The 27236-nt window shown below is 40.7% G+C and overlaps 1 protein-coding gene across 1 annotated transcript in view; it reads left to right on the plus strand.

Annotated features, from left to right (window-relative positions):
• tmem104 (transmembrane protein 104) overlaps positions 1–27236 on the plus strand; it is a 48352-nt gene that overhangs the window by 15065 nt on the left and 6051 nt on the right. Inside the window, exons 8-9 of the mRNA XM_084571281.1 lie at positions 330–426; positions 21707–21800. Of these exons, the coding sequence (XP_084427407.1) occupies positions 330–426; positions 21707–21800 (191 nt within the window). The remainder of the gene's footprint in view (positions 1–329; positions 427–21706; positions 21801–27236) is intronic.

Genomic DNA, 27236 nt, shown 5'->3' on the forward strand with positions numbered 1-27236 from the left:
CTGAGACTTCAAAAGCAGTTTGCTTCGCCTGGAGGCATAAACTGCAGACTTCTCAGTGGCATGGGCAGAACCAGATGATTTCCCTGAAGCTTGGTCTGTCACGCCAGCAATGAGAGAATTGCTTTCAAGAGATGCTTTTAAGATCTCACAACATTCGCTGCACAAAAGCTTTTCCTCCAGCCGATCTATGACAATGTGTAAACACTGACATTTTACATGAGTTGTAATAAAGGTTCATACTATGAGAGCTGGCATGAAGGCCTTTGTATTTCTCCTGGCAACATCTGACAAGCTTACTACATCATAACTCTCTGCTTCTGTCTGTGCAGTGGAAATCACTCCTGCAGCGCTGGAAGTGTGAAGTACAACGACACGGACCCGTGCTGGGGCTCTGTCACGAGGAAAGACGCGTACAGGGTGTTTTTGGTAAGTGACAACTCCTCGTCCCAACAGCGCGTTCCCCCCGTTTACCCTTCTGTTATGTGCCGAGACTTTTAATAGAGAGGTCAATTTGGGGAAGCCTTGAGAAGTGGGACTTAGCCTAGTTAAAAACACTGCTGTCAAAATCGGTTGATAATTTTGCGATTGGGCCAAAGACAACATTACATAGGTTAGTCTAATCTCTGATGTTACCATTTAAATAGCGAACTAAATTTTCGGATGGGCTTCTTGAAATCTGAACTGTGTACATTTTTATAAAGACAAGGTGGGATAGATGAGGACAGGTGGACAGGGTAAATACAAAGGTAGTCCACAATAATAAATGGGACTGCTTCCATCTGTTGTTTTCTGAATAGTGGATTATTCCTATTATTCTGAAATAATAGCCATAACCTCTAGCATTAAACTTTTAAACTTTCAGCATTAACCTCAATGTTTTGTGCTGATTGTAATTGGAAATGCAGCTGTATTATTTATCTGCCAAAAGTTTCTTACACTCCCTTATGTGTAATGTTGTCGACTTAAGTCTGTATGCACAAAAATGAACTGCTTATAGTTTGTAAATGCACTGGAAAGCAGGGCTGCCTCGTTAACCAGTGGCTCAATCTGTGTTAAGTTCTTGTCTGAAACGGTTTAGGACACAGCGACGACTCATTGGCTCTGACTATAACTAAGCTCACTGTAACAGTCCAAACACTGATGCTGAAAGCTGGTGGATCTTCTCAGTTCAGAGGTTAATTTATAGTGGTTTTGTAGCTGTTTTAGGCAGTTCCATTTTTTAATCTTTTGTTTTTTGCCTTAGCCTGCCTGTCAGCAGTAGTCCCCATAATTGTGGATGAATGTAAACATTGTGGTATCAACCTTTTTATGTGATTAATGTCAGCGATTACATCGTCTCGTTGCAGCAGCCCCAGTGAAATTCCCCTGGGTGAAAATTTAACTTAGGCCCAAACCGCCCAGCTCCGTTAATCTGCTGTAAGAACAAAGCGTAATCTGCCTCCATCTCTGCCGACACTTTCTGTCCTCTGAGTTTCTTCTTCACTCCAACAACTCCCCCTCGACACTCCACCCCTGCAGCCCACAGGAAGTGTTTTTGTGTCCTTGAAGTCTTAAGCGAGTCAAACTTTGTGATTTCCACTCCAGCCTTAACTTTGCGCCACGACAGTGATAGATGTCCCCATCCTTTCCTGTATAATTTCTTAGCCTCCCTTCTGTCCGCGCTCTCTTTTCCCCGTTCTCGGTTACTTTTTAAACAGAACGAGCGGACCTCAAATCATTTGCCAAATAATGAACTTCTCTCCCCTTTATCTCCTGGGGGCTAAGCCTCTTATTGCTCCAAGCATTTAAATAATGCTGATCAGTAATCTCCGGTCAGTTTGTTTACAGACTTAATTTTCCATTTTCATCAAGGAAATAAATCTAACGTGAAAAGAATATTTCTAGCACTGAAAACAAATGTTAACAAGCTTTAATATAACAATACTTTATATAGAAATTATAAAGCTGTCACTTTCAATGACCTTCAATCGTTTCTTAATTTGTGGCTCTGGAAATTAGTGGCCAACAAGACAACACCAAGCTTTCTAAGTGTCTCATTAATATTTCTTAAACACTGCATTGACAAGTTATAACCTCAATAACCGGAGTTGGATTTTGATTTTAATAATTGAACCAATATACTTTATACTTTTACCTGTGATTTTTTTTCTTTTTGTCCTGTTTGACCTTTGTTTAAATAAATCAAAATTCAATGTGCTGTGATAAAACATTGAAAAAGTCCAGTTACTATAGTATACAGTGGTTGGAGTGTGTCTTCTCTCCTCTCTGTGTGCTTTCAAAGGGTCAGAGGCCTTAAGACACTGCAGAGACTTCGAATGATGAGTCTAAATAATTGACTATATCTCATCAGCTGCTCTCTGCCCCTCTGTGGAGAGAGCCATCGTAACCTGCCCCCACCGCCATCCTCCAGGTCCTCCTTTTGTATTCTCTGTGTTGCGTTTGGCGGCTGAAGGTGCCCTTCCTCCACTGAGAAGTCTAATTCTGTAACCGGCTGTTTTCACTCGGGTCCTCCACAGGTACAGAGTTTTGGAGGGGTCGCTCAAGGAAGCCATGCTCAAAATTGCTAGCTGAGAGACTTTGTGATCTAAAAAAATATGACCTATTTCTCTCTGAAGGAAGATCTTCTTCCAGCTGTCTGTTGAAAAAACCTCCTACCCATCTACTCACATCTCTCGCTCACATTTATGAATAATTAGAAAGCAAAAATTCAGTAAAATCGACGCTGGCACAAACACCAACACGTGGCAATAAATCGCATCAGTGTACACAGAATTGAATGGACGTTACATAAAATGCAAAATTGACTGTTGATAATGACACTGCAAGGACAACTTTGTCTCAAACTTTCAACAATTTTGACTATAAATATGAAGTAGGATTTTTATTGAAGATAAACCATTCCTGACTTCAGAAAGAATAAATGAGCATGAATACACGTTACAGAAATATCAATATATTGCAGATTCTACAATGCGAGTTAAAATTTTACATTTCTGTGAAAAATATTGGGTGATAAAGCGTTTTTATTGATCTCCTCCTTTTCTTTTTCTACTGCTTTATAATGCCTGTTGTAGTGTTATGATTAAACCACGTTGTGAGAAGGGAACCGCGTGGCTGTGCTCATGGGAATCACTGGGGGTGACGTTTGAGAGGCATTACTGCAGCCATAACATTTTTAGAGTTTAGACGATGACGAGAGATTAAAGAGCAGCCTGATTATGGGGTTGCTCTAAAGAGCTTTAATCCCTGCGTGGGTTATCGGTGTTGGGAGAGGGAAAAAGAGGCAAAGAGACAGAGGGGGTTGTTGTATTGACGGATGGAGGCTTTCTCTTATGAGACCTGCACGTTAAATTATTGTCTGCATCAGTTCGGAGGCTTTTCTGTGCTCCTCTTATACTGCTACACTAAATCCTGACTTAACAACCTGTGCAAGTTTCTTTCTGTCTCCTCAACAAAGATTTTAAGAATCTCCACGTTCGCAACAACCACTTAGTGATCCCAGTGTCCTAGTGTGTAACATAATTTATTTTAACAATTCAGAGCCAAAAGACATTCAATTCAAAACTAAGAGAAGTCCTTAACTTTTACAAACAAAACATTATGCTTTTCGCTTGATAATCAGTAAATGTAGTATTCCATTTGATTCTGTTGGTTGATTAATTAATCATCTTGACACTAATCCTTCAGTTTAGCCAAGCTTTAGCAGAGCGTCATGTCCTTATTCCCTGGACTGGACATGGCATTCTCAGATTTTATGTGTGAATCAGTTTTGGCAGGTTTCCCCCAGACGGATGGTCTGGGGCACCTGGGGCGCTTTGTCCGCAGTGGACAACAGATTGTTGGTTATTTTTAGGTTTTGAGAACAGCTGTCCCTGCACAGATGTCTAGACCTGTACAGGCGATGAGGAAGGATGAGGAAACGTGAGGTGAACATTAAGCTTGACACCTGGTTTGATTCAGTTTTGAGTATTGACACCATAACAGGTCAGTATTTGACCTGTTGCTTTTACACCAATCAGCCACAAAATTAAAAGGAGAATTAAATAACATTGACCATCTTGTGACAATACAATGTTCTACTGGGAAACTTTTGGACCTGGCATTCATGTGGATGTTACTTAGACATGTACCAAAACTGATCAAGTATCTGTGAAATGATCCACAGAGGCCCCTCCTCTCAACACATAGGACCCAAAGGCCGCCCACTAACAACATTCTGTCGCTAGACACCGCAGGACAACCTCAGAAGGCCCATGTCCACTCTCTGATGAATCACAACTGTTTTGGAGGCACCAGGGAAACCTACACAATATTAGAAACGTGGTCATAATGTTATGCCTGATCGGTGTATATTCATCGACTGTGTGGGGTTTTCTTTATTGTCTTTATTGTCCCTGACTTTTAACTCTCTGAGGGAATGCTTGAATTTCAGGCATGGGTCTCTTTTTAGCCCCTCACTTGAGGCCCATTCTTCCATCATGTGTCAGTCACATAAACTGAGTGTCAGTCTTGACAGTGACATTCAGCCTATAGGGAAATTGGGTTATATGTGTAGTATTTGCGAAGTTAAATTAGTTAAATTCTGCCTGTGATCTTCCCAGCGATCTGTCTTGTATTGTCATATTCGTCTTTCGCACGCCACAAGTCACCACAGAAGAAAGTTAATATTGTTATCGACTAATTACGACATTATAGTAAGGCCCGAAAGCAGCCCAGTTGATATTTCACTGGGTCAGATCTTTGACTAAATGACTATTGACCTCACACATAAGCACTATCCGCTATGGACGACCATTTTCTTCATCTGCAGTTGTGAAAGCTCTAAAGAAGATCAATTGTGCATGATTTGCTCTGCTGCTGATTGATTCTTGTGTTCGCTGCCCAAGTGGATGGCACTTCTTATATCTACAATATTTGTAGGACCCGGGGCTGTGAAAGGGAGATGATGGAGGCCATTGCATAACAGAGTATTCTGTGTTGATCCCGGCCCTTCACACAGCTTTGATTGAAAAGATTAAGCGTCCATGAAACAGTTGGGTCTTTCTGGGTTTTTGTTCAGCTCCAGCAGAGATTCCCGAGACCTCAATTAAACTTCTCTGTCCTTGGTTGTCCCCTGCTAAGTTTTCTTTTTGAATTTCACCGCAGGGGCTTTGTCACGGTGGCTAGCCAAGCAGTGGTTTGTACGCGCCACCCTGCTGGACAGCCAGTACAATTTAAATGGTTGATTTATTGTTCTCCCAGTATGTGGGAAGTGATGGAAAATCAATGCAGTATATGAGCTCAAAGGCACTTTATGCTTACACTGCATTGTTCACTGTTTAAATTCATGCAGATATTTCAATTACACCGCGTGTCTATTAAACCATACTCCGTTTCATGTGTTGGAATAAAGTTTCAGCAAAGTTGTTGCCCGTCCCCTTGAAGTTTATAAATGACCCACACTGTCACTTTCCTCAATAGAGACCTGATTGATTAATTAAGTGACTAATAAAGATTTATTCCAAGAGGTATTCCAGTGACCTTGATGGCCGTTCCTTGTGGACACCTTTACTGCAGTGTTTTAGACTGTTAATAGCATATATATGGAACAAATAAATTGGCACTACTACTAAAAGTGAAAAAATAAAAACTGCAGATTGCTTAACAGATACACAACTCAACAAAATGGTGCATTTTCAATTGAAGATCTTCGCCTGAGTTGTAACGTCACCAAAATGAACATAATTTGCAGACTTGTTTTAACTTGTGGAGGATTGACATAAGAAGGTTTGGTCAGCTCCAGTGACCAGACTCCGTCCGCACGTGATGAGACGGTGCTGCTGGTTAATGAGAGTTGCAGAGGGAGTGAAAGACATGAAAATTCAAGAAAGCATTTCATTGGAGGCAAAATTGGTATACGTCCTCAAGTACAGGATGAGTCATCAACATTTTAAAAATCCTCTTCTAGGAAATTCTGGCAAACCTCCAAGTCAGTGTAAGGTCAGATACTAATGTACAGGTGCCGTATAGTTCGAGACACACTTTTGTCAGTGCACGATTTCCTGGTACACCGATTACACTGATGCACACGTCAGAGCTCGGCTAACGGCTACCAAAATGGAGGAATCGGATGAAAGCATGTTGCTAGGACTGATGGTTCAGTTTTGGCCAGAGATATTTTCTTTCTTTTTCTACTGTTTTGAATTGAAATGCAATTAAATGCATTTTTCCAGACTTTGAAAGAGCTTGAGTTTACAATATTCATGTCTGTCTTTAATTCAGTCGTCCACTAAAATCCATTTAAATTAAAAAATATTGCTTTTTGGGGCAAATATTGCTATGCGATTAAAATGTGATTATCGAGATTAATTAATTACAAAGCCTCTAATTAGTTAGATTCATTTTTAATCGAGTCCCCCCTAATATATATATATATAAATCCAAAATCATCCAATTAGATTTTGTGGGGACTTTGCTGGTTCCTAAAAGTTTTGTTTAGTGACAAATAGTTGAAACTGAACAGAAAAGTGAAACCAAAGTTGGATCTGATTTGATAGCCAAAATGTAATGTGATATCCAGTTCAATGCAGACATCTCGGAAAACACTAACATCTGTATTTATGTTCGTTTATTTACGTTTATATGTCTACGTTGAACTTTTTTAAGATCTGTGTAATCATGGAACTGTTTGTGTTTCTGGCCCTGTTGGACTATGTTTAAAGATTTTTCAGGGGTCCTAAATCAGTGTAATTATTATAATTAGAATGAAATTAGATCCAAGTTAAATGAAATATCATATTTTATTTAAAACAAGAGTTAAACACTAAAACGAAACAATGTATAATGTGTCTTGAATTTCAGCGGGAGAGCAAGTGGTGGTGCTTGTGCTGCTTTTTTTCTTCTCCAGTATGTTTGATAGCTTACCAAGCGCTCGTCGTTTCAGCAACAGTATTGGAGTAGCTTTATTGATCTTAGTACAGTACTTAAGAGAAGGAGCATCCTCAGTTGCCGTCCTGCTGATCTGCTACACTTGACTGAAGCAGTCATGTTTGATTTGTACAGTCGGAAGGTATATACTGTAGTCAAATGGCACCAACTGCCCCTGAGCTGTGGGGAGATGACAGTGCAGATGGTTTAATAGAGATTATCGCAGCAGGAAGAAGTGTTTGAGCTGCGATCCGCAGGGGGGGAGTCCACTCCACACAACAGCAGGAAGCTGTATCAGAGCAGCGGATCAGGACGGAGAAGGGACACGCGATGCTGTTGGCGCATGAATGACTTGTGGAGGCTAGAGATAAGGGAACAGTTGTCAAGGAGATACAGAGGTCGTGAAAGAATAACTGATGGGCTTTTGTATTTTCTTTTCCTTTAAGATTTAGCTATTTATTTATTTTTTTGTTGCAGCCAGATAAACTGTAATGACTCTTTATGGTATTGTTCACACGTGCATTGTACACTCATGCATCATGCTTTTATCATGTTAAAGGCAGCGCGAGTGTGGTCCTGGTGAGACTCGGGCTACAAAAACAACATCATTTGTACCCAAAAATAACTTGTCTACGTCCCGGAAAAAGTACCTGATAAAAATAAAAATAACGTCAGCGGAATGATTACAGTCTAAAAAAAAAAAAAGCAATCGGCGGGGAGAATAAACCGAACACAGATTACGTTGCTGTTTCTCTTTGGAGGGCGCTTAAAGAAGAGAAGGGACTGTAGGCATGCAACATATGTAGCGTTTGTGTAATTACTCTCATTGCAAGAGGGGGGAGACGACTCAGAAAGTTCTGCACTGTAACTTTAACTGAGTGGTTATTATTGTAACTATGAAAACAAAAAAGGTCCCCAAGCCTTAACAATGCCGCCTAAACCAGATATTTTTTTTTTTTATGTCTAAAACCTTACAGACGTTATTGTCAAATTTTATAATTATCCTTCCTTAATATCATCACACAGTATCTCCCATTTGAAATGTGCTAATAATAGTTTTTTTTTATGTGCGCATCTCTCTTTCAAGGGTAACATAAAGTAGATGTACTCCCTTTCTTTCGTCACTGTGCCCTTTTTTCGTTCTTCTTTCGAGATGAAACAAATCTACATGCCGAGTGCAGGGAGAGTAAAGCTGGTTATCTGCTACAAGGACATTTGAGAGTGATGTAATGGCCTCACTGGCAGAAGGCAAATGATTGTGATTTCCATGAAACATACAGGAGTTGGTGGACACGTTTAAAATGCAGACAGTTTAACAATAGCTGTCTACATTGAGCCCCGGTATAACCTTGAGCTCATTACGCGTCCTTCTGCTTGTTTGTGGGTTTGCACGCTGTATTTGAGTGCACCTCAGGGTCTCTGAATTGATTGGGCAGTTAGGTCATGCAGCTCTGTAGTTACTCCTTAGGGACTGTTTGCTTAAGTGCTGTCCACCGACCCATTGTGCCCTTCTTTTAATAAAAGTCTTTTTCCATTATGGCTTGACATGTTGAATGTTCACATGAGGCTTTCTTTGTTGATTTATTCTTTTTTTTTTTTAGGTCTATCATTAGCTTCATTTTGGAGGAAAATGTCCTGTATCACCTCTTCTTCCTCCGCCTCCTTCTCTGTCTCATTTTTACAATAGCTTGGATGATGGGTGGCGTGAAATAGCCACTGCCCTATTAAACCACAGGCAAATTATCACCCCCCCCATCCCATCCCCCTCTCCTAGATATGTCCCGAGCCTGTCATAAATCTTCACTGTGTGCTGTTGCTTGTTATTTTTACCCAGGTAGGGGGTGTAATGGTTTCTTGTTTTGTGGAGCAGGATTGCATATTACAGGTTTTAATTAGGGAAATGTCTCAGAAACGGCAGCTTGCTCAAAGTCATAAAGTCTGCAGCAAATGGACGCTCATCAGTCTTGACTTTGTCAAACGCCTTTTCCTTTCAGAAGGAATGAACATCTGAAAACAGGTGTTTGAATGCAGCTGCAGCAGAGTTTGAAAGTTTCATTCAACATCATTAACTGAGTAATTAGTGGGTTTATATGCATAGCTGCTTTGTGACACGCATCTTGAGTAAATGTACGAGTAAATGTACTGAAGTATATTTTGTTTCTTGTGCTTTTATAGTTACGGCTATGGTTACTTTTCATAAAATACAGTGTTAAATATTATAATTGTGTTTCTAAACGTAATTTTTGACGTAAGGCTCGTTCACACTACAAGCAACAAAAGCTACAACTCAGTCAGCATGGCCATCTACATTGTCGCCCTTGAATGCTGCTCAGACACATGCGATTGGTTGACACGTCACTCCAACAAAAAAAGTGTCTAGCCAATCACATGTGTGACAAGTGTTGGGTGTCAGCTTACGTCAATGGTTCCCGCTAATGTGAATGTAGCATAATATTACAAACGGCGTCTGCTCAGGGGTCCTTGTAGCGTCAAGCGATATTTGAGTTCTATTTAAGAGACATTTCTCCTCTAAACTTCTTGTCCTGTATTATTATTAATTATCTGTCATCCCCTCAGACAGACTTGTCTGGGTCACCCATTGAAAGGACGTGATTAAGCAGAGAACAACTAGACATAAGCATTTGTATTTTGGCCATCATTTTCCATCATACCCTTTTTAATCCTAGCCATACTTTAGGTTTAGGTGTCTGGTTACCACATTGCTGTTAGTCTGTGTGTTCCTTTGGTCGACCACTCTTCTCTATTTTGCTTGTTTTCACAGGTTAAGTCGACACCCACTCATTCTCACTGGTGACTAATATTTTAGGTCCTGAATCAGCATATTTTTTAGTTAAAAGTCCTGCAACTGTAAACTGAACGGTTTCTTTATCAGCTGAAAAGTCCTAAGCAATGTTAATAAGCCAAGTTTTTCTTTCAATTATCTCTATAATTTTCATTCTGAGTTCGTAAACATGTTGCGAGGTAAATGTGACCTCATTAGCGAAAGGTAGGAGCTCTCTTCTGAAAGACCTTTTGTTGTTATTAAAATCACAGAAGTGGAACATCCTAATCACCTTCTAAATCACACTGACGATGACCAATGTGCGATTAACGTTTGCACATGAGTTCTGCCACAAACAGTCCAGCCAACTCATTAACTACGCTTGCATATTGCAACAGTCCCTGGGAGACAGTGATGAGATTTGTGTGATTTAGTATCACTGCAGAGAGATAAAAGTTGTCTCCGCTCTGTAGTTTCTCCATCAGGTTGGCTCTGTGGTGTAAAGTTGAATGTCACACAGTTAATCTTCAGACTCTTGGCGGGTGATATTATCCGAGAGTCCGGTTCAGGATGCTTCGCAATTTCTGCACGGGTGTCCCACTCACAGTCAAACCACAACCTTAACAGTGTTTGATTTCTTCTTAATTTTACTTAATGACGCATATTTATTCAGTTAAATTCTGAGTATTGCAGTACTGAAACAGTAAACACAGTCTTGTGTTCTCCTCATTTCTGCGCCCTCAACTTTATTTCTCCTCTACCCCTGCTTTTGTCTGGGTTGCCTTCCTTCCCCTCATTACACTCCTATCTTCAATCGCAGAGGCATAATAGTCTCCAGGGCCACATACCTAATTAGCAGTTTAGGCTGCGACTTTCACCAGCTTTTAGAGTTTGTCAATGTTGCAGTAACTCTGGTAATGTAGATAGTTACAGTTTATTCTCACGCTGTGTCTAATCGTTCATCAATAGAAGTTGCAGAAGTTGCAGTCAAAGATCCAGTCTGATCACTGACCATTGTGTGTTGCAGAAAGAGAGGAATACATGCATATATAATATCATATTTACACTCATAAATCTTGCTGATAATCACACTGATGTCATTTGTTGTGCTTCAAATGCTACAGTTGGCAGCAGATTGATCAGGATATCACTGTCTCAGTGGATGCAATATGCTTGACGGTAATGTTACCAAACAAGTCGGCGAAGGATTCTGAATCCCGGGACGTCATCTCGTCTGCACTTAAATGAGCGAATGTGTGACTCACCCTCGCTGGCTCACTTCCTTCCAATTTACTCACGTATGCTTGAGGCCAATGTGCACTGGCAATGCATGACAAGCATCTAAACAGACGCTCCCGTTATTATCAAAGTTCAGACACCAGCGAGACATTGATCAGCATGGATAGATAAGGCTTTCTATAACAGCAATATATCACTTTTAGAGCCACAGCACGGTAAACACAACATCAAAAAGACGTTTGCTGTGGAGGATAGATACTGCAGCAGAATATATTTGCTCCTCAAGTGTTATGTAAAATAGCTCAAAAATGGTTCATGGGCAAAGCAAGTAATTTGACTGTGTATCTGTTGAATAAACAGTTGCATACTTCTCTTATTTCAGCAATTATCTATATAGGAACAAAAAGTTTTATGCTAATAGGACTAATTCACATTGGTAGCTCCTCTTGACCTGACAGGGCATCCAGAGTCTTGTTCACTGGAAGAGAGAGAAGCAGTATTATTATTTTATTTATTTATCTATGCACACATACTGTGTGAATGTGTGTGCTGGTGCACGATATTTATTGTGCATATGTCTTTGTGGAATTTGAATTTATGAATCTTAATGTTGACCCAGCGACCCAGAGGTGTGAGAGCAGCCTCCAAAGCTGACAGAGATGCTCACATATGAGATGGATGGAGAGGCTTCTGCTGCCACCAGATAAGCGCTCGGTTATATTCAGTCAGCTCATAAAACACAAAAAAATGAGAAATTAACATAACACTGACCCTCTCAATCGTTATTAATATTTATAATTAGGTTTTAGGAATGTTAGACGTCCAGCAGATGTTGAACTGATATAAATCTTTTGTTCTGCTCTGAGTCAGCATATTGCGTACGACAGGCTGCCAGAAACACTTGTCGTTCATTTTGATGATCTGTCAGCGCTTTGAAATGGCACCCAGACAGGGGATTGCTGTAGCTGCCACAGACACTAAAGAGAAACACAACGAAAGCAACATATTTCCAAAAAAAAAAAAAAAAGATTGCTACACATTTCCTTAACGTTGTTTCTTCCTCGCAGCCAAATTAATGCAATCAACTCCCAAAACATTTGCATTTTATTTCTTGGAAGTTCCTAGAATACTCGCTACAAATGTCCATTATTGTTAACTATCTGAACCTAAAGCCCTGTCTCTTAACTGCTATGAAGTCTGCATGGTAGTTTGTTTTTGTTTCCGTTCACAGATTGTGCTAAGCCAGCGGCTAAGAGTATTTTATTTATTTATTGATACATTTTTTTTTAAGGATGAGACTCGATTCTTTTTCATGCTGAATTTAAGCCCAGCCATGTTTCAGACTACACCTCTGTCAGGGGCAAATGGGCACAATGGCTTAAAAAAACACATTACGTATAAATAGCATTATACAGTATAATATAATAATGTGGGACAGTCAAGCTTTCATCTGAGTCAAAATAGGCATCTGCAATTTAAATTTGTAAGATTCCAAGTCCACAAAATATGAATTTGACTATGATCCAGTGATATAAAACAGTCAATTGCAGTTGAGATTGCAGTCTCGCCTGCTTGAAACCATATCAAAATAGTCGAATAGTTTCACTATAGGGTATAGAGCAGGTTGTCCATGAAGCAGTAGGTTAGCGGTTTGACCCCTGGTGCATGCACCACATGCTGAAGTCCTTGGGGAGGACCCTGAACCCTGACTTATTCCCAGTGCCAATGTAGATGTGTCTGTAAAGCGCTTTGAGTTTCTATAGGTACAAAACCACAAGACTATACAAGACCATTTACCATGCAGTATTAAATCTGCCTCTGTTCTTTTTGCCAACATGTCCTCACTTTATTATTTTTTTATATTACATTATAACTTTAAAAAAAACTGAAGGCCAGCTGAAGCATATATCTTAATTGGTTTCACTGACAGCCTCTTGAAATATGTAATTTTTCTCATTCGTGCGTTTATTAATAAATTGTTTATATCTGCTTGATGGAGAGGTTTTCTGGTGATTAATGGCGCTGAAAGTCGACTCTCTTTCATCCTGACAAACATATAGTTTAACTGCAGAGAGTTGCCTCCCAGGCAGCGTCTCTTCTCCCCTCTGTATTATCTCCTCCTGCTCACCACCACAATCATCCTGAGCGTCTCACTTCCCTTTTCCTCCCCGCTGCCCGTGTGCTCAGTGAATCAGTTGACTTGTTATTGCTATCTTAAGGGTTTGTATGTATCTCAGGGGCTTTTATGGCCTATTTTATAGCATTTCTATTCCAAACCACTACGATAAGGTTACCCACAAGTCTTTTATCATGCATGTCAAAAATCAAGACAGTGAACTGTCCTATTATATCCAATATTCCACTGTGTATTCCATTGTGTATGATGCCGTTGAAGTGTTGTTTTTCCCGCCATCACTGAGTCACGGATCATTTTATTCCATTATGCATCATTAAGATGGAATATTGTCAGGAACTATAAATAATGCACTTTCTATAAGCTTTGATTCCTATCATGAACATATATATATTGTTAGGCTTTGCGCTATTTAAATGTATGTCGAATCACTCTGCTGATTACTTCCCGTCCGCCTTAATGGAAAAAAACAAAGCTAACTGGTTCATTCGCACTGGGAATGTGAGCAAATGTCTTAATTTCTGTCAAGCAGAAAGTCTTCACCATTCAAGAGCTCAACTCACGGTCTTAATTAAAGCTAAATGATGCATGCAGTTGTTGAGGTCTTAAATTATTGCCGTTTTACAGCTGTTCTGCCGGTGGGGAGGCAGCTCAGACATATCTCTACTGGTGTAGAATTGCGTGCATTGCCACTATGCAAATATGCTGTGAAATTGAAATGCATCTTGTAATTAAATAAACGGGCATTTAAGTAGGTTTTATATGTCGACCAAAACAGGTGATGTTATCGTATGTCGTGTAGGATATTTTTATGTGACCAAGAACATTTTTATGCTTTCTTTGTGTAATTAAGGTGAATTACAATAGGTTTTTGTGATGGAAAATAAGGAGCTCCTCCCTTATCCATAAAGATTGAGGCACTTGTCATCTTTCCTTCAGATTTGGCGCTACAGATGACTACAATTTATCTTTCACATATAGGATGATCTCTTTGCATGTGTAAATCAGGCCAATGCTCTCTGGACAAAAAGGAAACGCATCTCAGTTTAGGTTGGAAATGTTGTTAAATGAAGAGGAAATGGCTCAGTTAGTCCCAAACAGGTGGGATGTTTAAAAAGAAATTGCTGCAGGTTGGAGTTATTTAGATAAATGGTCGCAACCCAACATAATACGTATCAAATTCTCACAGTTTTGTTCTAAAAAGTCAGTGACTACTACCACAGAGGGTTTGAAGGTTCCCATTTTAAGTCCGTCCCTGCATTAACATGGCCAATGTTTAGTCTTTCCGATTAAAATTGTGCTAATCATCGACTCCAACTTAAGTGTTTATATGGGCACTAAATAAAATGTCTGGTATTGATGGCGCTTTATAATTTGATGAATTGTTTTAATGGTGGTGGAGTTGGTTTTCCCCCATAAAGCACTTTGTAACATTGTTTTGGATGGTGCTACATAAATGTATAAATTAGGGCTGCAGTTATTTTCATTGTTAGTTTATTGGTTTGTCAGTGAATCAAATCAGTGTTTGTTCCATGAAATGCATAAAAGTTGCCTTGTCTTGTTTTGTTTGACCAAAATGTTCAGACTTCCCCAAACATTTCCTTTACATAGAAATATGAGAAATATAAGCAGCAATCTTCTCAATGACTAAAATTCTGCAATCCACAATAACAATGAAAGAAAAATCAATGCTGACATATGATGCCAGCATTTGCTGTTTAAAATCTGTTTAGAATGAAGATTAACATCAGATACAAATGGTCAGGGAGCTTGGGACTGTGGGGATTGGGAATCATAATCCTGCTTTGTCTGTTTGATTATGGGTTGGATTATTAGTGTCCCGGCTGGACCACCGCTTGGAGCCACCAGGGCACTTATGATTGTCATTGCTGGACATGGTTCCTAACATGATCACTGCTCGTCCTCTGGGTATTTAACCATTAACCCTCTTTCCGTCTGATGAAACACCAGCCAAAATCATTTATCACACAATTTTCACAATTGTCCAAAGCCTGACAGTCATGTACAAAGCGTCCATATGCCTCTCCTGGGTATAAATTCAGCTATATCCAAGAGCTTTAGGACATCTGTGCCATGATTGCCAAGCTGACCCTACAGCACAGAACACAAAAATACAGTATGTTGAGTAATTACTTAAATGGGGTGGATGGTCAGGGGTTGACAGCCTGACTGTGATGGGCAATACAAACACGTGGCTCTGGAGAAACACATATGTGGTGATTATAGAGACCAGTGGAATGGCTTGTGAGCGCAGAGTGACGCCGTCTAATGCCAATTAAATGCCCTTCCGTAGTCTCTGCACTCTCTCAGCCGCACAAATCCAAAACACTCGTGTGAATGGACTTGGAAGTGATTGACAGCCATAGCCCGGGTTGCCAGTTGGTGGTGGGTTTTCACCATTATTGAGATCATTCACCATATCTAAGCCCCATTAATCTCTTACTTCCAAATTATAACTTTTTCCCAGCCATAACGGAGAGCGTATGAAAAGTTATTTCTTAACTTTATATTTATCATAAATAAAAAAAGACTAGACCACCTGGAACCCCACAGTTGTGCTACTTTTTCCATTTTTAGCAAAATGGCAATGCTCAAATGTCATATGATGGATGCTGCCAAGTTTGGAATCGGTTTGATCCGTTGTCCGCACTGCACTGTGCGTCTAGACCCTAAACCGACTGCTTTTTCTGAAGGAGTGTTGCAGTGAAATGGCCTTGAGAAGGAATATCGTCTGCCTTGTGTAGAGGTGGAAACGGAGAAATTGGTTTTAGAGATCAGGAGGCGGCAGTTTGTTGGACCCTCTGGCTTTGACGTAATGAGAAAAAGATGGTGTCCATAGAACCTCGCCAAGATTTCAGCCATGGTCTGTAATGAGACTTTGGTGTGGGAGTGTGGATTGATGTTCTTACTTGAAATAGTAGATATTCCCAGAACCAAAACATTTTTGTGCACCTTGAATATAGATATCTCACTTCTTGTTTAGTCTGGACATTTTATTCCATTTAAGGTTGCATAGAAGTCCTAAATTTAGGATTAAAATGTCCAACTCAAGCTGGACCAAGCATTGTGCCCGATGATTCCTTCCGTGTTACAGTACAGTTATAATGTACTGTTGATATGATTTATTACTTTCTGGAAAGGTCTGAGTTGCTGTGACTTTACATGCAGGTTATTCTAGTATATTTTTTTTCCTTTGTGTTTAGTCATACACCATCAGTCTGTACTCTCCAAAGAGGGGTAATAGGATAGATCTCAGCGTTCGTATCCATCATTGCTTTGGTCACCTTTGCAGTTTCTCATCTCGGACTACCCCGTTTATTGCGTTTCGCCGAGGTGTGTGATTGCAGCGGGCCAGGTGACTGCTGAAGTGTTGTCTTCTACTGAGCAAGAGAAATGGGGGATCTTTGCTGTCAAACTTGAAATGCTCATAGTTGAGAAGTGTGCCGCGTCGGAGGAGCAAAACCCATCACGTCGCTGAAGAGGAGGGACTGGTGAGGAGGTGGTGGTGTTGATGGTGGGGAGGGTATCGACACAGAATTGAATCACCACACTTTTCTCCTGACAGAATTTGTTTTTGTTTATTGCGGCATTTATTAAACTGAGCATGAAACGTAAGCACTTTCTGTGAAGACAAAGCAAAAATGCAGACAAAATCGGTACGTTGGCATTACAAACAAGAGTGAGATGAAATTGCTTGAACAGGCTGAACTAAGTATTAAATGAATAAATGCATTGGAGGCAAACGTCTTTCAATCTGCTGGTGTTATGAAATTCTAGTTATATTCATCTTGGAGCCTGGCAGTTTTATTTTTCTAGGTGACACCGCTGCACTTTTTAGACGGAGGCTGACCGTGTTTGCTGAATACGGCGCCGCTCAGTCTAATACTGAGATAATTTCTGTTAAAAAGGCAGTCTTGGTGCATAGAGGTGACTGATGGATGCTTCTGTAGCGTCTTTGTTTTTCGTAAGTGAAGGATGTGTTCAATCATTTTCCACATCAGGAAGTCTGAAGTGAAAAACACATTGTTGCTCAAGCAGCTCATGTGACTCTGAACAACAACATTACGTGCTACATGTTGACAGAACCACAGAGCATTGGACAAACACAACTGTTATATTGTAAGGAAATAGAAATCTGCATGAGTTAGTTGTTCTCCCTGTTGGACTGTTTATCTGTAGAGATGCTGTGGTGATGCTAGGTCCTGGGGGGCCCCAGGCAAAGAAGTATGTGTCCCATCGCTCTATTCTAACTAGCATTTGACATAGGGTAGGTAAAAGGGGAGCCCTAACTAGGGTTGTAGATGCACTGTAGGGGCTTTATATATTTAAAGCCGTTTATAATTGTCATATGCTTAAAGATTGCCATCTAGGGTCCCCCTTAATAATTACTTTCATTGGGGGCAAACAAGTTCTTGGTTTCCTTCTCTTCACAGAGCGTCCTTTTAGAGATGCAACCCAGACAAAGACACTGTATTCATTCATTCATTCATTCATCTTCTGTAACCGCTTGTTCCTGTTAAGGGTCGCAGGGTCTGCTGGGGCCTATCCCAGCTGTCATCGAGCGAGAGGCAGGGTACACCCTGGACAGGTCCAAAGACACTATATGTTCTTGCCAAATAATCCCAAGACTGCGTATCATAGCCACCATCAGAAAATAAGACGATCCTGCTCCATGCATATGCCAACAATGGGTGTTAACCTGCCTCACAGCAAGAAGGTTCCGGGTTCTCTTCATTAGCCCTGCGATAGACTGGCGACCTGTCCATCGTGTACGGCTCCTCTCGCCCGATGATAGCTGGGATAGGCTCCAGCCCACCCGCGACCCTGAATACAAACTCTTTTACGAACGTACACCATGTTGTCAGGGTACACAAGCCAAAGAAAAAGCCAAAATTCAGAAGCAGCAGTTTCACATTTAAAGCCTACTGGTAAAAAATGAAAAGACCGGAGATGCTGCTGTCTGTGATGAGTATGATATATTTCTGCTGTTAAGCTGACTGAAGACCAAGCAAATTAAACTTGTTAAATGTGCGTAAAGCATTACAAATCATTTTGACGTATCTGCTCAATTGCAATTTAACTAAAACAAAGGCAACTGGACTTTCTTGAAGACATTTCACTTTTTCTTTTAAAGTGACCCTATTAGTCCATTGTTTAGTACGGCCATGAAAAATCCCTACAGTCACCCTAGAAAACATGGCATCCGATTCCTCTGCACTCACCCGCTCACTCTTCCTCATCTTATTTTTCCATCCCATGTTTTCTCTCTCCCTAAAACCCTGTCTTTTTCTGTTTCTTCTTCTCTTCCCTGTGCACCACCCTAGTTCCTCTATAATCTGATGTCTAATGTCTACCAAAGACAAGAACTCATTTTCAGGCCTTTCAGTTGATCTTTCTGCTGTAGGAATACATACATATTACAATACTTAGTTAATAGTCCATATTATGCTTTATCTCATTTATAGTACACCAAACTACGAATAGTATACCAAGTCAACAATGAACAGTGTTGGCAGTGGGAGCAGATCGTCTCCAGTGGTTTAATATTTACTGTATTATAACAAATATTATTTCACCTTGTGTGTCTATTTGTGTTTCTCAGAATATAACTTTGACTGCTGACTAATCTGCTGGGGTGATGTAGTGTTTGGTCATTTATTGATCAGAATAGGTAGAAAGAATAAAACACCACCACATATCAATACAAACGCATTCCCTGGTAGCCACACGGTCTGTTAGGATATCTAACAGAATGCTGCAAATCTCAGTAAAGATGTGATGCAGTTATTTATTATTTGGAGTGGTGCTGTTTTCTGGCTCTTGCTGCTGAGATACAGCTGAGTGGAGTCCAGTGTCCTCAGGCCATTGGTTGGTGTGGGGTTTTATGGGTTAGCCGTTGGATGTGCAGCCTTGATTCATGAGTGACACAGAAAACAGTGAGAGATTCATCAGGCGGAGTCCTACATACGCGACAAACAGCTTTTGTGCTGTTAACCCTCAGCGATATTACCTGCTCCAGGCTGGATGACCTGATAATCATCTATGATATCTAATGATGTGCATTTTGACCATTGAATCATTGAGCTGTCCCTTTTGATTTGATTGTACAGGCAATATACAATACAATATACATAGGTTTAATTTATATCTTGCGTTGGATTTCATGTAACAGCTTTTGAACATTTATGAGCTTCAACTCCAACCATCCAATCATCCCCTGAGTTCCAGTCATGACGCCGGCTAGCACATTGTTGGTGTAACTAGATAGAGACACAAATACACTGCGAGCAAATGTAAATTCTCACAGCTGTCTAGGCCACTCGCATAGGCTCTGCAAGTTAAACCATTTTTTAAATTTTTTTTTATTTGTTTATATGTTTATAAAGCGGATCCATAAAGTCCTGGGAGAAACGTCCCATTTTGAAACACTGTCCTCTCACATGTATTTGGCTTTGTGTCTATTTATGCCACCCTAAGCAATATCAGCTTATGTCTTCCTGTTTGTTTCCAATCGTGTGTCCTTGCATTTTACTGGATAGAACAATGTTATATGGTCTACAGAGTGCAAAACCTCCTGAGAATAATATGTACATTTCATGCTGGATATGTTACCCAGATTGATGCCATGCTGTAGTTTACAAAGTGATCTTTAGACAGAAAGGTGCTGGAAATGGACCGACTGCTGAAACACCGGGGGCTAAAATACTGCTGTCTGTCAGCCAGCTGCCATTAATTTCACTTTCTTCTTCAGACACATCTCTCTTCATAATGGTTCATTCATTACCTCCAATGGGTGGTGCAGATTTATGCTTTGGCTCGGCTTGAGCTTAGACTGCACTTTGCCAAAAGGACAGCTGGTAATACTTTAATATATAGACATATCGGCATCATCATTATTCGGACGAATTATGAGAGCCTTTTTGTTTCTTTTAAATCATCGTTTTAGTTGACTATTGGACAAATGAGCAATTAACAACATAAATCATGTTTTTAAAATATCCCCCATGACCTTTTGTTTCTTGGAAAATTAATTATCATGTGTCTACTTCTGTATTAATCAAACAACTTTTTATGAACTTGTAAAGTTTACATGCTTAATACCAATTAACTATTAGTGTGATTCAATATTTTGCTAATATTTTAGCATTTTAAGTGCAATGTTATCGTACTCCAGTAGGTGTGAATGAGAACTTATATTGTGTATGGTGACACTTGTTCACACCGTTATTGACTGTGGAAGCCCTCAATAGTTTGTTTCAGTAATGCGTTAACTCAAGCTTCAGTTTTATTAAAGAACAGATTTAAAATACTAATCAGGTTTTGCAGGTATCATCAGGTTCATCTGTTCGTTTAGCAACTATGCCTTTGCTAATTAGCGCTATACACAAGGAACAGCTTAGGTGAACGTGCATACCATCAGTTTTGCAGGTATTTTGTCATAAAGTCAAGTATCAAGGCAATAAAATGTTGGAAATATTCCAATTTTGACCCGTTTGTGACAAGTTCAGAGATCACCGATGTTGCAGTTGTTCCTGAGGAGGAAAGGAGTATCTGCACTAAATGTCAAAGCAATTAGTGCGAAAGAACATCCATCTAAACCTTTTGTTAGAAATGGAGAGTCTAATATTCTGAGAACCACAAATGTCAAAAAGAAATGGATGGAAACATAAGTCTAAAATAAAAATAAAACATTATTTTACCTCAAATATATGTACAACCTTGCATGTTGCAACGTTCACCGAGCTTATTATTAAAATCATATGGATGGATTGGATCCCTCCCAGACTTTTCCTCCATTGCCTCTCTAAGTTTTAACTTTACTTTCATGAATAATCTATTTGTTGAAAGTATTTTTTTTCTGTCCTGTAAAATCTTTCCAACCACGGGGAAAGTGACCCTGGAAGCTCTAATCCTCTGATGTCCTGTAGGTTTTTGTCTCTATGTTCATTCCCTCCTTTATTCTGAACATCCAACACTGAACCGAAATCTTAATGTTAGTTCTCACAGAGGCGTGTGAGTATAAAAGTGTGTGTGTCTCCATGTGTTTTAATGGGAGGGTGAGGTCCCTCTTTGAAGCCCTGCGGGCTGCTCTTCAGATGAAATGGCACACAAGTGACTGCCTGAGATCACACGCCACTCAAACTGCACAGTCAGACCTGAGAGTGTCAGAGAATGGCAATAAAGGGAAGAAATGAATGAAGGGAGCACGTTTGCTGGCGTTGAGGAGGACGAGTGAAGGGAACTGATGGGATTGGAGCTACAGAGGCTGAGCCACTGCCTCTGATTGCAGCTCTTGATAAAGAAAGCATCTGAAAGGCAATCAGAGTTGTGGCCTGTGAGGATTTGAAATTTTTTGGTGCACTATGGATTGGCCCATCTCTTCATCTTTTCACCTATCTTTCAGAGCGCTGATGGGATTTTGACAGCTCTTGGGGAATGATGCGTCTGCGCTAGCGTCTCAAAATTGCATGTCAGGGCCAAATCACAATTGCAAGTCAAAAACAGAGCTTTTGATTCTTGTCATTCCTTTCTGTGATAACTGAAGTGTGTTCACGTTGCTATTGTTTGTTTGTGTGTCTTACCATAGTAATTAAACTTTTTTTCTTCTTTATTCCTTTCTGCAGAGCTTGTTTACTGTTTGCTTGGGGCCTTTCACCTTCTTTAACGCCCAGAAGACCAAATATCTGCAGATTCTCACCTCACTCATGCGCTGGATTGGTAAGATTTTGACTTTCTTATTCCATAATCCCTTGCTTTGGTGCCTCCTCGTCTTACACCCACAGAGATTTCCATTTTATCTGTGTCTCCTTCCTTTTCTTTCATCCATCCTTCCTGCCCTCGTCTGTGTGGCTGCTGTGCGTGGATCCGTCCATCATGGTTCGGACCTGCTCTGTGTCTTTGATTCCCATCTCCTCTCATTCCTCAGCCTGACAGGCTTGACAGGCCGTCCCAGGCTTGATTGGACCGTCACTCACAGGGCGACGGATGAAAATAAACCACCCGTCCTGGGCCCGCTGTTAAAATCACAACACCACTGAATCATGGCTCTCCTGCCACCCCCGCACAGCCGCGTGCTGGCTCGCATAAACAACACACAGATACAGCAGCATCCACGCGATGTCCACTATCCGGCTGGCTAAATAACACAGGGGTTTTAGCTGCATCTTTCACTCTTCATCTTACCCTCCCCTGGCTCTCTGTAATTGATTAGTTGTGTCACTTCTGCAGGGCTCTTTACAGCACAGGCTAATGATTTAAAATGGCTCCAGCAGGGACTGCACACAGTAACAGAAACACCCCTTCAGTGCTGTATTTAACAACAGCACACACAATAGAACTGACTTTCCAATTGTTGTAGTTCAGTGTGAATATTGAGAATTCAGGAATAGTTTAGTAAACGAAGACACCTGGAATTATTGATTTGTAGAGATGATGGGGGGAAAAAAACCTTTGGAGATGTTAAGTGGGCAAGTACCAAGTCAAACTAATCACATCTTGAACTGATACAATTGACTGACATATGACTCAAATACAGAGGTCCTTGTCAGTCACTGAAATAAAGTAAGGATTAAAACCCCTTGATTGGTAAAACACCCAATTATCCTTCAAAGAAAAGGGTAATAACCTTGGAATTAGAGCTTAATTATCAATGCTAATCTGTCTCAGCTTTGCTCTAAAAATGCCATGGCCTACTTTGTCCATTAGGCCATTAATCTTGACCGCTGGCCTTGTTCCTTTAATTTTCTCTCTGTGGCGGTGCATCTTTGTTTGTAGCGCAGCCAGAAACACTTCCCGCTTTGAGTGATTGATTGTTTGTTGGAGTGTTTCTGGAAGAGCTGCTTCTCGAGGACAAGAGAGCGAATTATCCTATTAGTGTCTTCTGAGAAATACTGTAGATTGTGACATTAAGTGGTGTGGTGCTCTCAAAAAAACACACTAATGTAGCAAATAGGACTGTTGTTGTAAGTATTAAATGTGTACTGTGAAAAAAAATGGTGATTATATATAACACTCAATAACTTGATCATCTCTGCAGCCAACATTCTTGATTTGAAGTGACCAACAAGTGGTTTGATTTGTTCAATCAAAAAGCTTGCCAGAATACTGCTGCTTCCAGTGTGGGATGGTAACGCTACCATTCGAGACGCCACTTTATCTAAACCTACTGACTCCAAACACGTGGCAGACATGCGACCCTGCCTCAACTCCTGACCATTACTCACCTCTCCCTGGATGCACCGGCAGTCACCTGTGTTGCCCTGAGAGGTGACATGGGCTGTTGGTTGTCGGGTGTAGCAGCTGGCTGGGTAGCAGGGGCCCTGCCTCCTGCCCTCGGCTCCAGCCTTGTCATGGCCGCTGCCGCTTAGCTGTAGTCACCTTCGTGTCCAGCGAGCCCTGTTTTTTTGGTTTTTTTACACCAAACATGAGTGATGGTGTGACTGCCTGTAGCATGCTGGGGTTTTAAAATAGAGCAGCCATTGGCCTGGATCAGTGTGACACATTTTGCAGACACATAATTGTTCCTAAATCAAAATGGTATGTGGTGCAAATGTTACACTAGACAATATAAAGTAGATTATTTTTATTTTCCACAATCTCAGTCTTTAAACGTTTGCCATCCTCCAGTCTTCACTTTTAAATGTTTAACCTTCATGTCTATCTTCTCAGCACTGTATACGATCAATGCAAATAGAGCTGCAATAAAGTAAGATGAATAGTAGTTTAGTGGCCATTTGCTGTATGTTTCAATTTTTTATACATGTAGTACTCAGTCGCTCCCTAAACTGCAATTTCTTTACACATTTATATTGATAAATGTACGGGAAAGGTAAACATTGTTGCAGTCAGCCTCTTCACTTCCTGCACACTGTAAGTGGAGAGGATCATTATCAGCGCTCCAGAGGAACGTCCTCCTAAACACTGACAGGAGTATAGAGCTTCTCTAATTTATATTGAGTGGTGTGAAAGGAAGGGAATAAGTTAACAGCCTCCTCACTCAGTAAACGAGTATTAATCACTTCCATGTGCCTCTCCTGGGATGCGTGTATCGCTATAGGGAGCCTCAGAGGTGTTACTGTCTATATTAACTGTTGAGTTAGTAGCATACGGATCCTGTGTTCCCCGAGAACAACTGTCACATTTATTTCACAGGAAAATCATTAAAGATTGGAGTTCCTTGTTGAAACGGTCACCCTGTCGCCACTTTCTTTTCAACGTTTCGGATTAAAAGCTTGTTTTTCTCTAGTGTTAAGAATTATCTGTTGCCGAGCAGTTTTGACTTTTGTATCAAGAGTCATAGTTTCAGTGATCCATCTAACGCTCTCAGTTTACTACAACACAGTATAAAGCGCGTAGAAATTGCCCGCAGGGATATTCACAGCAGCAGCACAGTGCTATTTCAAATGGGAGAGGGAGGGAGATTTCTTTTCTTTGAAGGTCAGATGGGCTCTGGTGGCTTGTTCAGTGTAAAGCTGAGTTTGTCCAGAGCATGCAGCTCACAGGGGGACGCTGAAATATGAGCCAGTGTTAATGAACTGTACAATAGAACCACACAGTTCAAAGGTCCTGAAAAATTACATTTAAGAAAAAGTAACTGAGACTGGAAATCATCCTTCCTTTTCTGGCTTTTTATGACATGCCTGTCGGCAGTTAAGGACTAAAGCATCACACATTTTGTGCCAGGTTTACTTACATTTTTTTTAGTTTGCTATTTCTGCTTAGTGTCGATGTTCCTAAGCGTGATGAGAGGTTTGACTTCCTGCTGAGATGAGTGTCAGCCTGATTAGGGGGATGTTTGGTGGATGTCTGGTTGGAGGACGCGATCAATCGGACCTATATCCATTAACTTTTAATTATAGTCTTTGACCTCAGGTCTTTGTTTACCTCAGAGTTTCCTTCATTGCTTGGCAAGAAAGATTTAATTAGAGGATTCTTCATTCAATAAACAACGTGCACTGTAAATTGTTTGTTGAAGTGTTTGACCTTATTCATTTTTATTTTTCTGACAGATAATTCCAGTAAAGTGCTGTTACACTCCAGGATTGTTTTTAGGTTTATCTAGTTTTATCTTACCTAACAGTGTAAAAATGCCTTGTTAAATCTGCTCTTCTCAACCAGATAAATGTTGCAGTTTTCACTTGATAAAGGAGACATTTATTTTTTTTAATGAATTTTCCATCAGTTCACTAAATCTGCATTTCCGCTGCAGGAACTTTCTCCAGGGACTAGAAACCTTGTAGGTTCTAAGTTCCAAAGGTTTCCTGCTTGCAGGTTGTTGTATGATCATATGCAAAAATTACATGACAAATGACAAAAAACAGCCATGTCTTTTTTAGTCATAGGACTAATTTGCCTAATCTTCTTGGGCCTAGACTGCAGTGTAAATTCAGAGAACCAACAGTCTGAAGGAACTACTTAGTTCCCTTAAAAGGGTCCAGACAGTTTAAATATGACATTTTAATCAGTGAAACATGTTTCACTTTTAAAATTTTTTAAAAATGGGAATTCTTTGGACTGTTCCATGTCTTTGCAGTTCATAGAGAAAGGTGCATTGGCATCTTCATTCACTCATTCAAACTGCTTGTCCTCTGGAAGGTTGCAGGGGCGCTGGAGCCTGTCCCAGAGGCGCGGTACACCCTGGACAGGTCGCCAGAGAGACACACTCAAACCAATTTAGAATCCCCAACAAGCATGTCTTTGGAACAGAACAGTCAAACCCAGATCCTTCTTGCTGTGAGGCATCAGTGCTAACCACCACACCACTGTGCTGCCCGCACTGACATCTTCTCTGTATTTATTGTACAGATTTCAGAGCTCTGGCTGAGTGAGTGGACTAATTGATGTTTTCATGGGGCTGTTAAGAGTCACAGAGGCTGGTTAGCTCATCCCTGTGAACCTGAGCTGCATCATAGGGTGCTAAACAGCGGGCCAACCGCTGTGCTGCTTTGTGCAGTGTTTACTGATAGACCTATCTGAGATCGCAGAACTTGTTAGGAGGCGAGGCGGCCACTTATCATCCGGCCGCCCACCAAATACAGCGGCGGCAGCAGCCCGCTACCTCCGGTGATGATGGGTTTGGAGCGAGACAGGTCTGCCGCAGAAAGAAAGAAAGAAAATCTCGAAACCCTGGTGAGAACTGGGCAAAGAGTCGGCGTTGCTAATTACCGCAGAGATTATCCAAGAGTGCTCAAGGAGTGTCTCTCTTAATTAACGATGGGATGATTGCTGTGCTCTGAAACCACTAGAGGGAGGATGTTTAAATTGGCAAGCGTCGTGAAAAAAAAAAAAAACGAGGAACCGCATCAGACCAACCAGGTTTCTGTATAGTTTGAAAAGCTGTCAGATCAGTGGTGCTCTTCTAAATGTTAAAAATGTCCTTGACCTTGCTATTGTCATTAAAGAATTGCTCATGTTCTCAGTCATTCTCGCCAAGAAGCAAGACCTCCCAACTTCAGCTTTCTCGTGCTCCGTCGCACATGAGATTGATCACCTCTCACCTTCAACCATTTTCTACTCATTAATTGAGTCCAGCATTCCCATCTCTTTTCAGATAGGAGCTCACAGTCTTTCTCCCTCGGCAGCCAACGACTCCTTAGAGCATTAAAGGTGTCTGCCAGCCTTAGCTTAACTGCAGTGGCTGTTTGCTACAATAAAGCTGTAAGAGCTTTCTCTGGAGGGTCGCAAGGTCATTGCCATCCACATCTCGGTGATATAAATCACAGGCCGCAAGCTCCACAGACCTTTGTAATGTGGGTGTGATATGTGGGTGGTTGACACCTTTTCAATTTACTTCCGTTGTCACATGTTAAGTGTAGTAGAGAGTATTGGCAGGTCCAGAGACCTACTTGTAAATAAGCATATAGGCTCTGTACTCTGCTCATTCAAATCAGTTGAGGTGATCAGTGCTGATGTGGTTTTATTTCATGGCTGCGAGATGATTCAGCGTTGACATTCATAGCTATAGGAGCAACAGGGGTGATAAAATTGTCACAGGCACACGTGATTTGCCCACCTCATGTATCATTATGCAGCCGAGAGTCGGTGACAAATGAGCACACGTTGAAAAGCTTCATTCTGGTTCCTGATTGGTTTTCAGCAAAAATAAAATTCTTGTGACTTTAGCAGGCTAAATGAATGATTGGCTTCTAATTGTGG

The sequence above is a fragment of the Chelon labrosus genome (genome assembly GCF_963514085.1).
Source record: "Chelon labrosus genome assembly, chromosome: 21".
Lineage (NCBI taxonomy): Eukaryota > Metazoa > Chordata > Actinopteri > Mugiliformes > Mugilidae > Chelon > Chelon labrosus.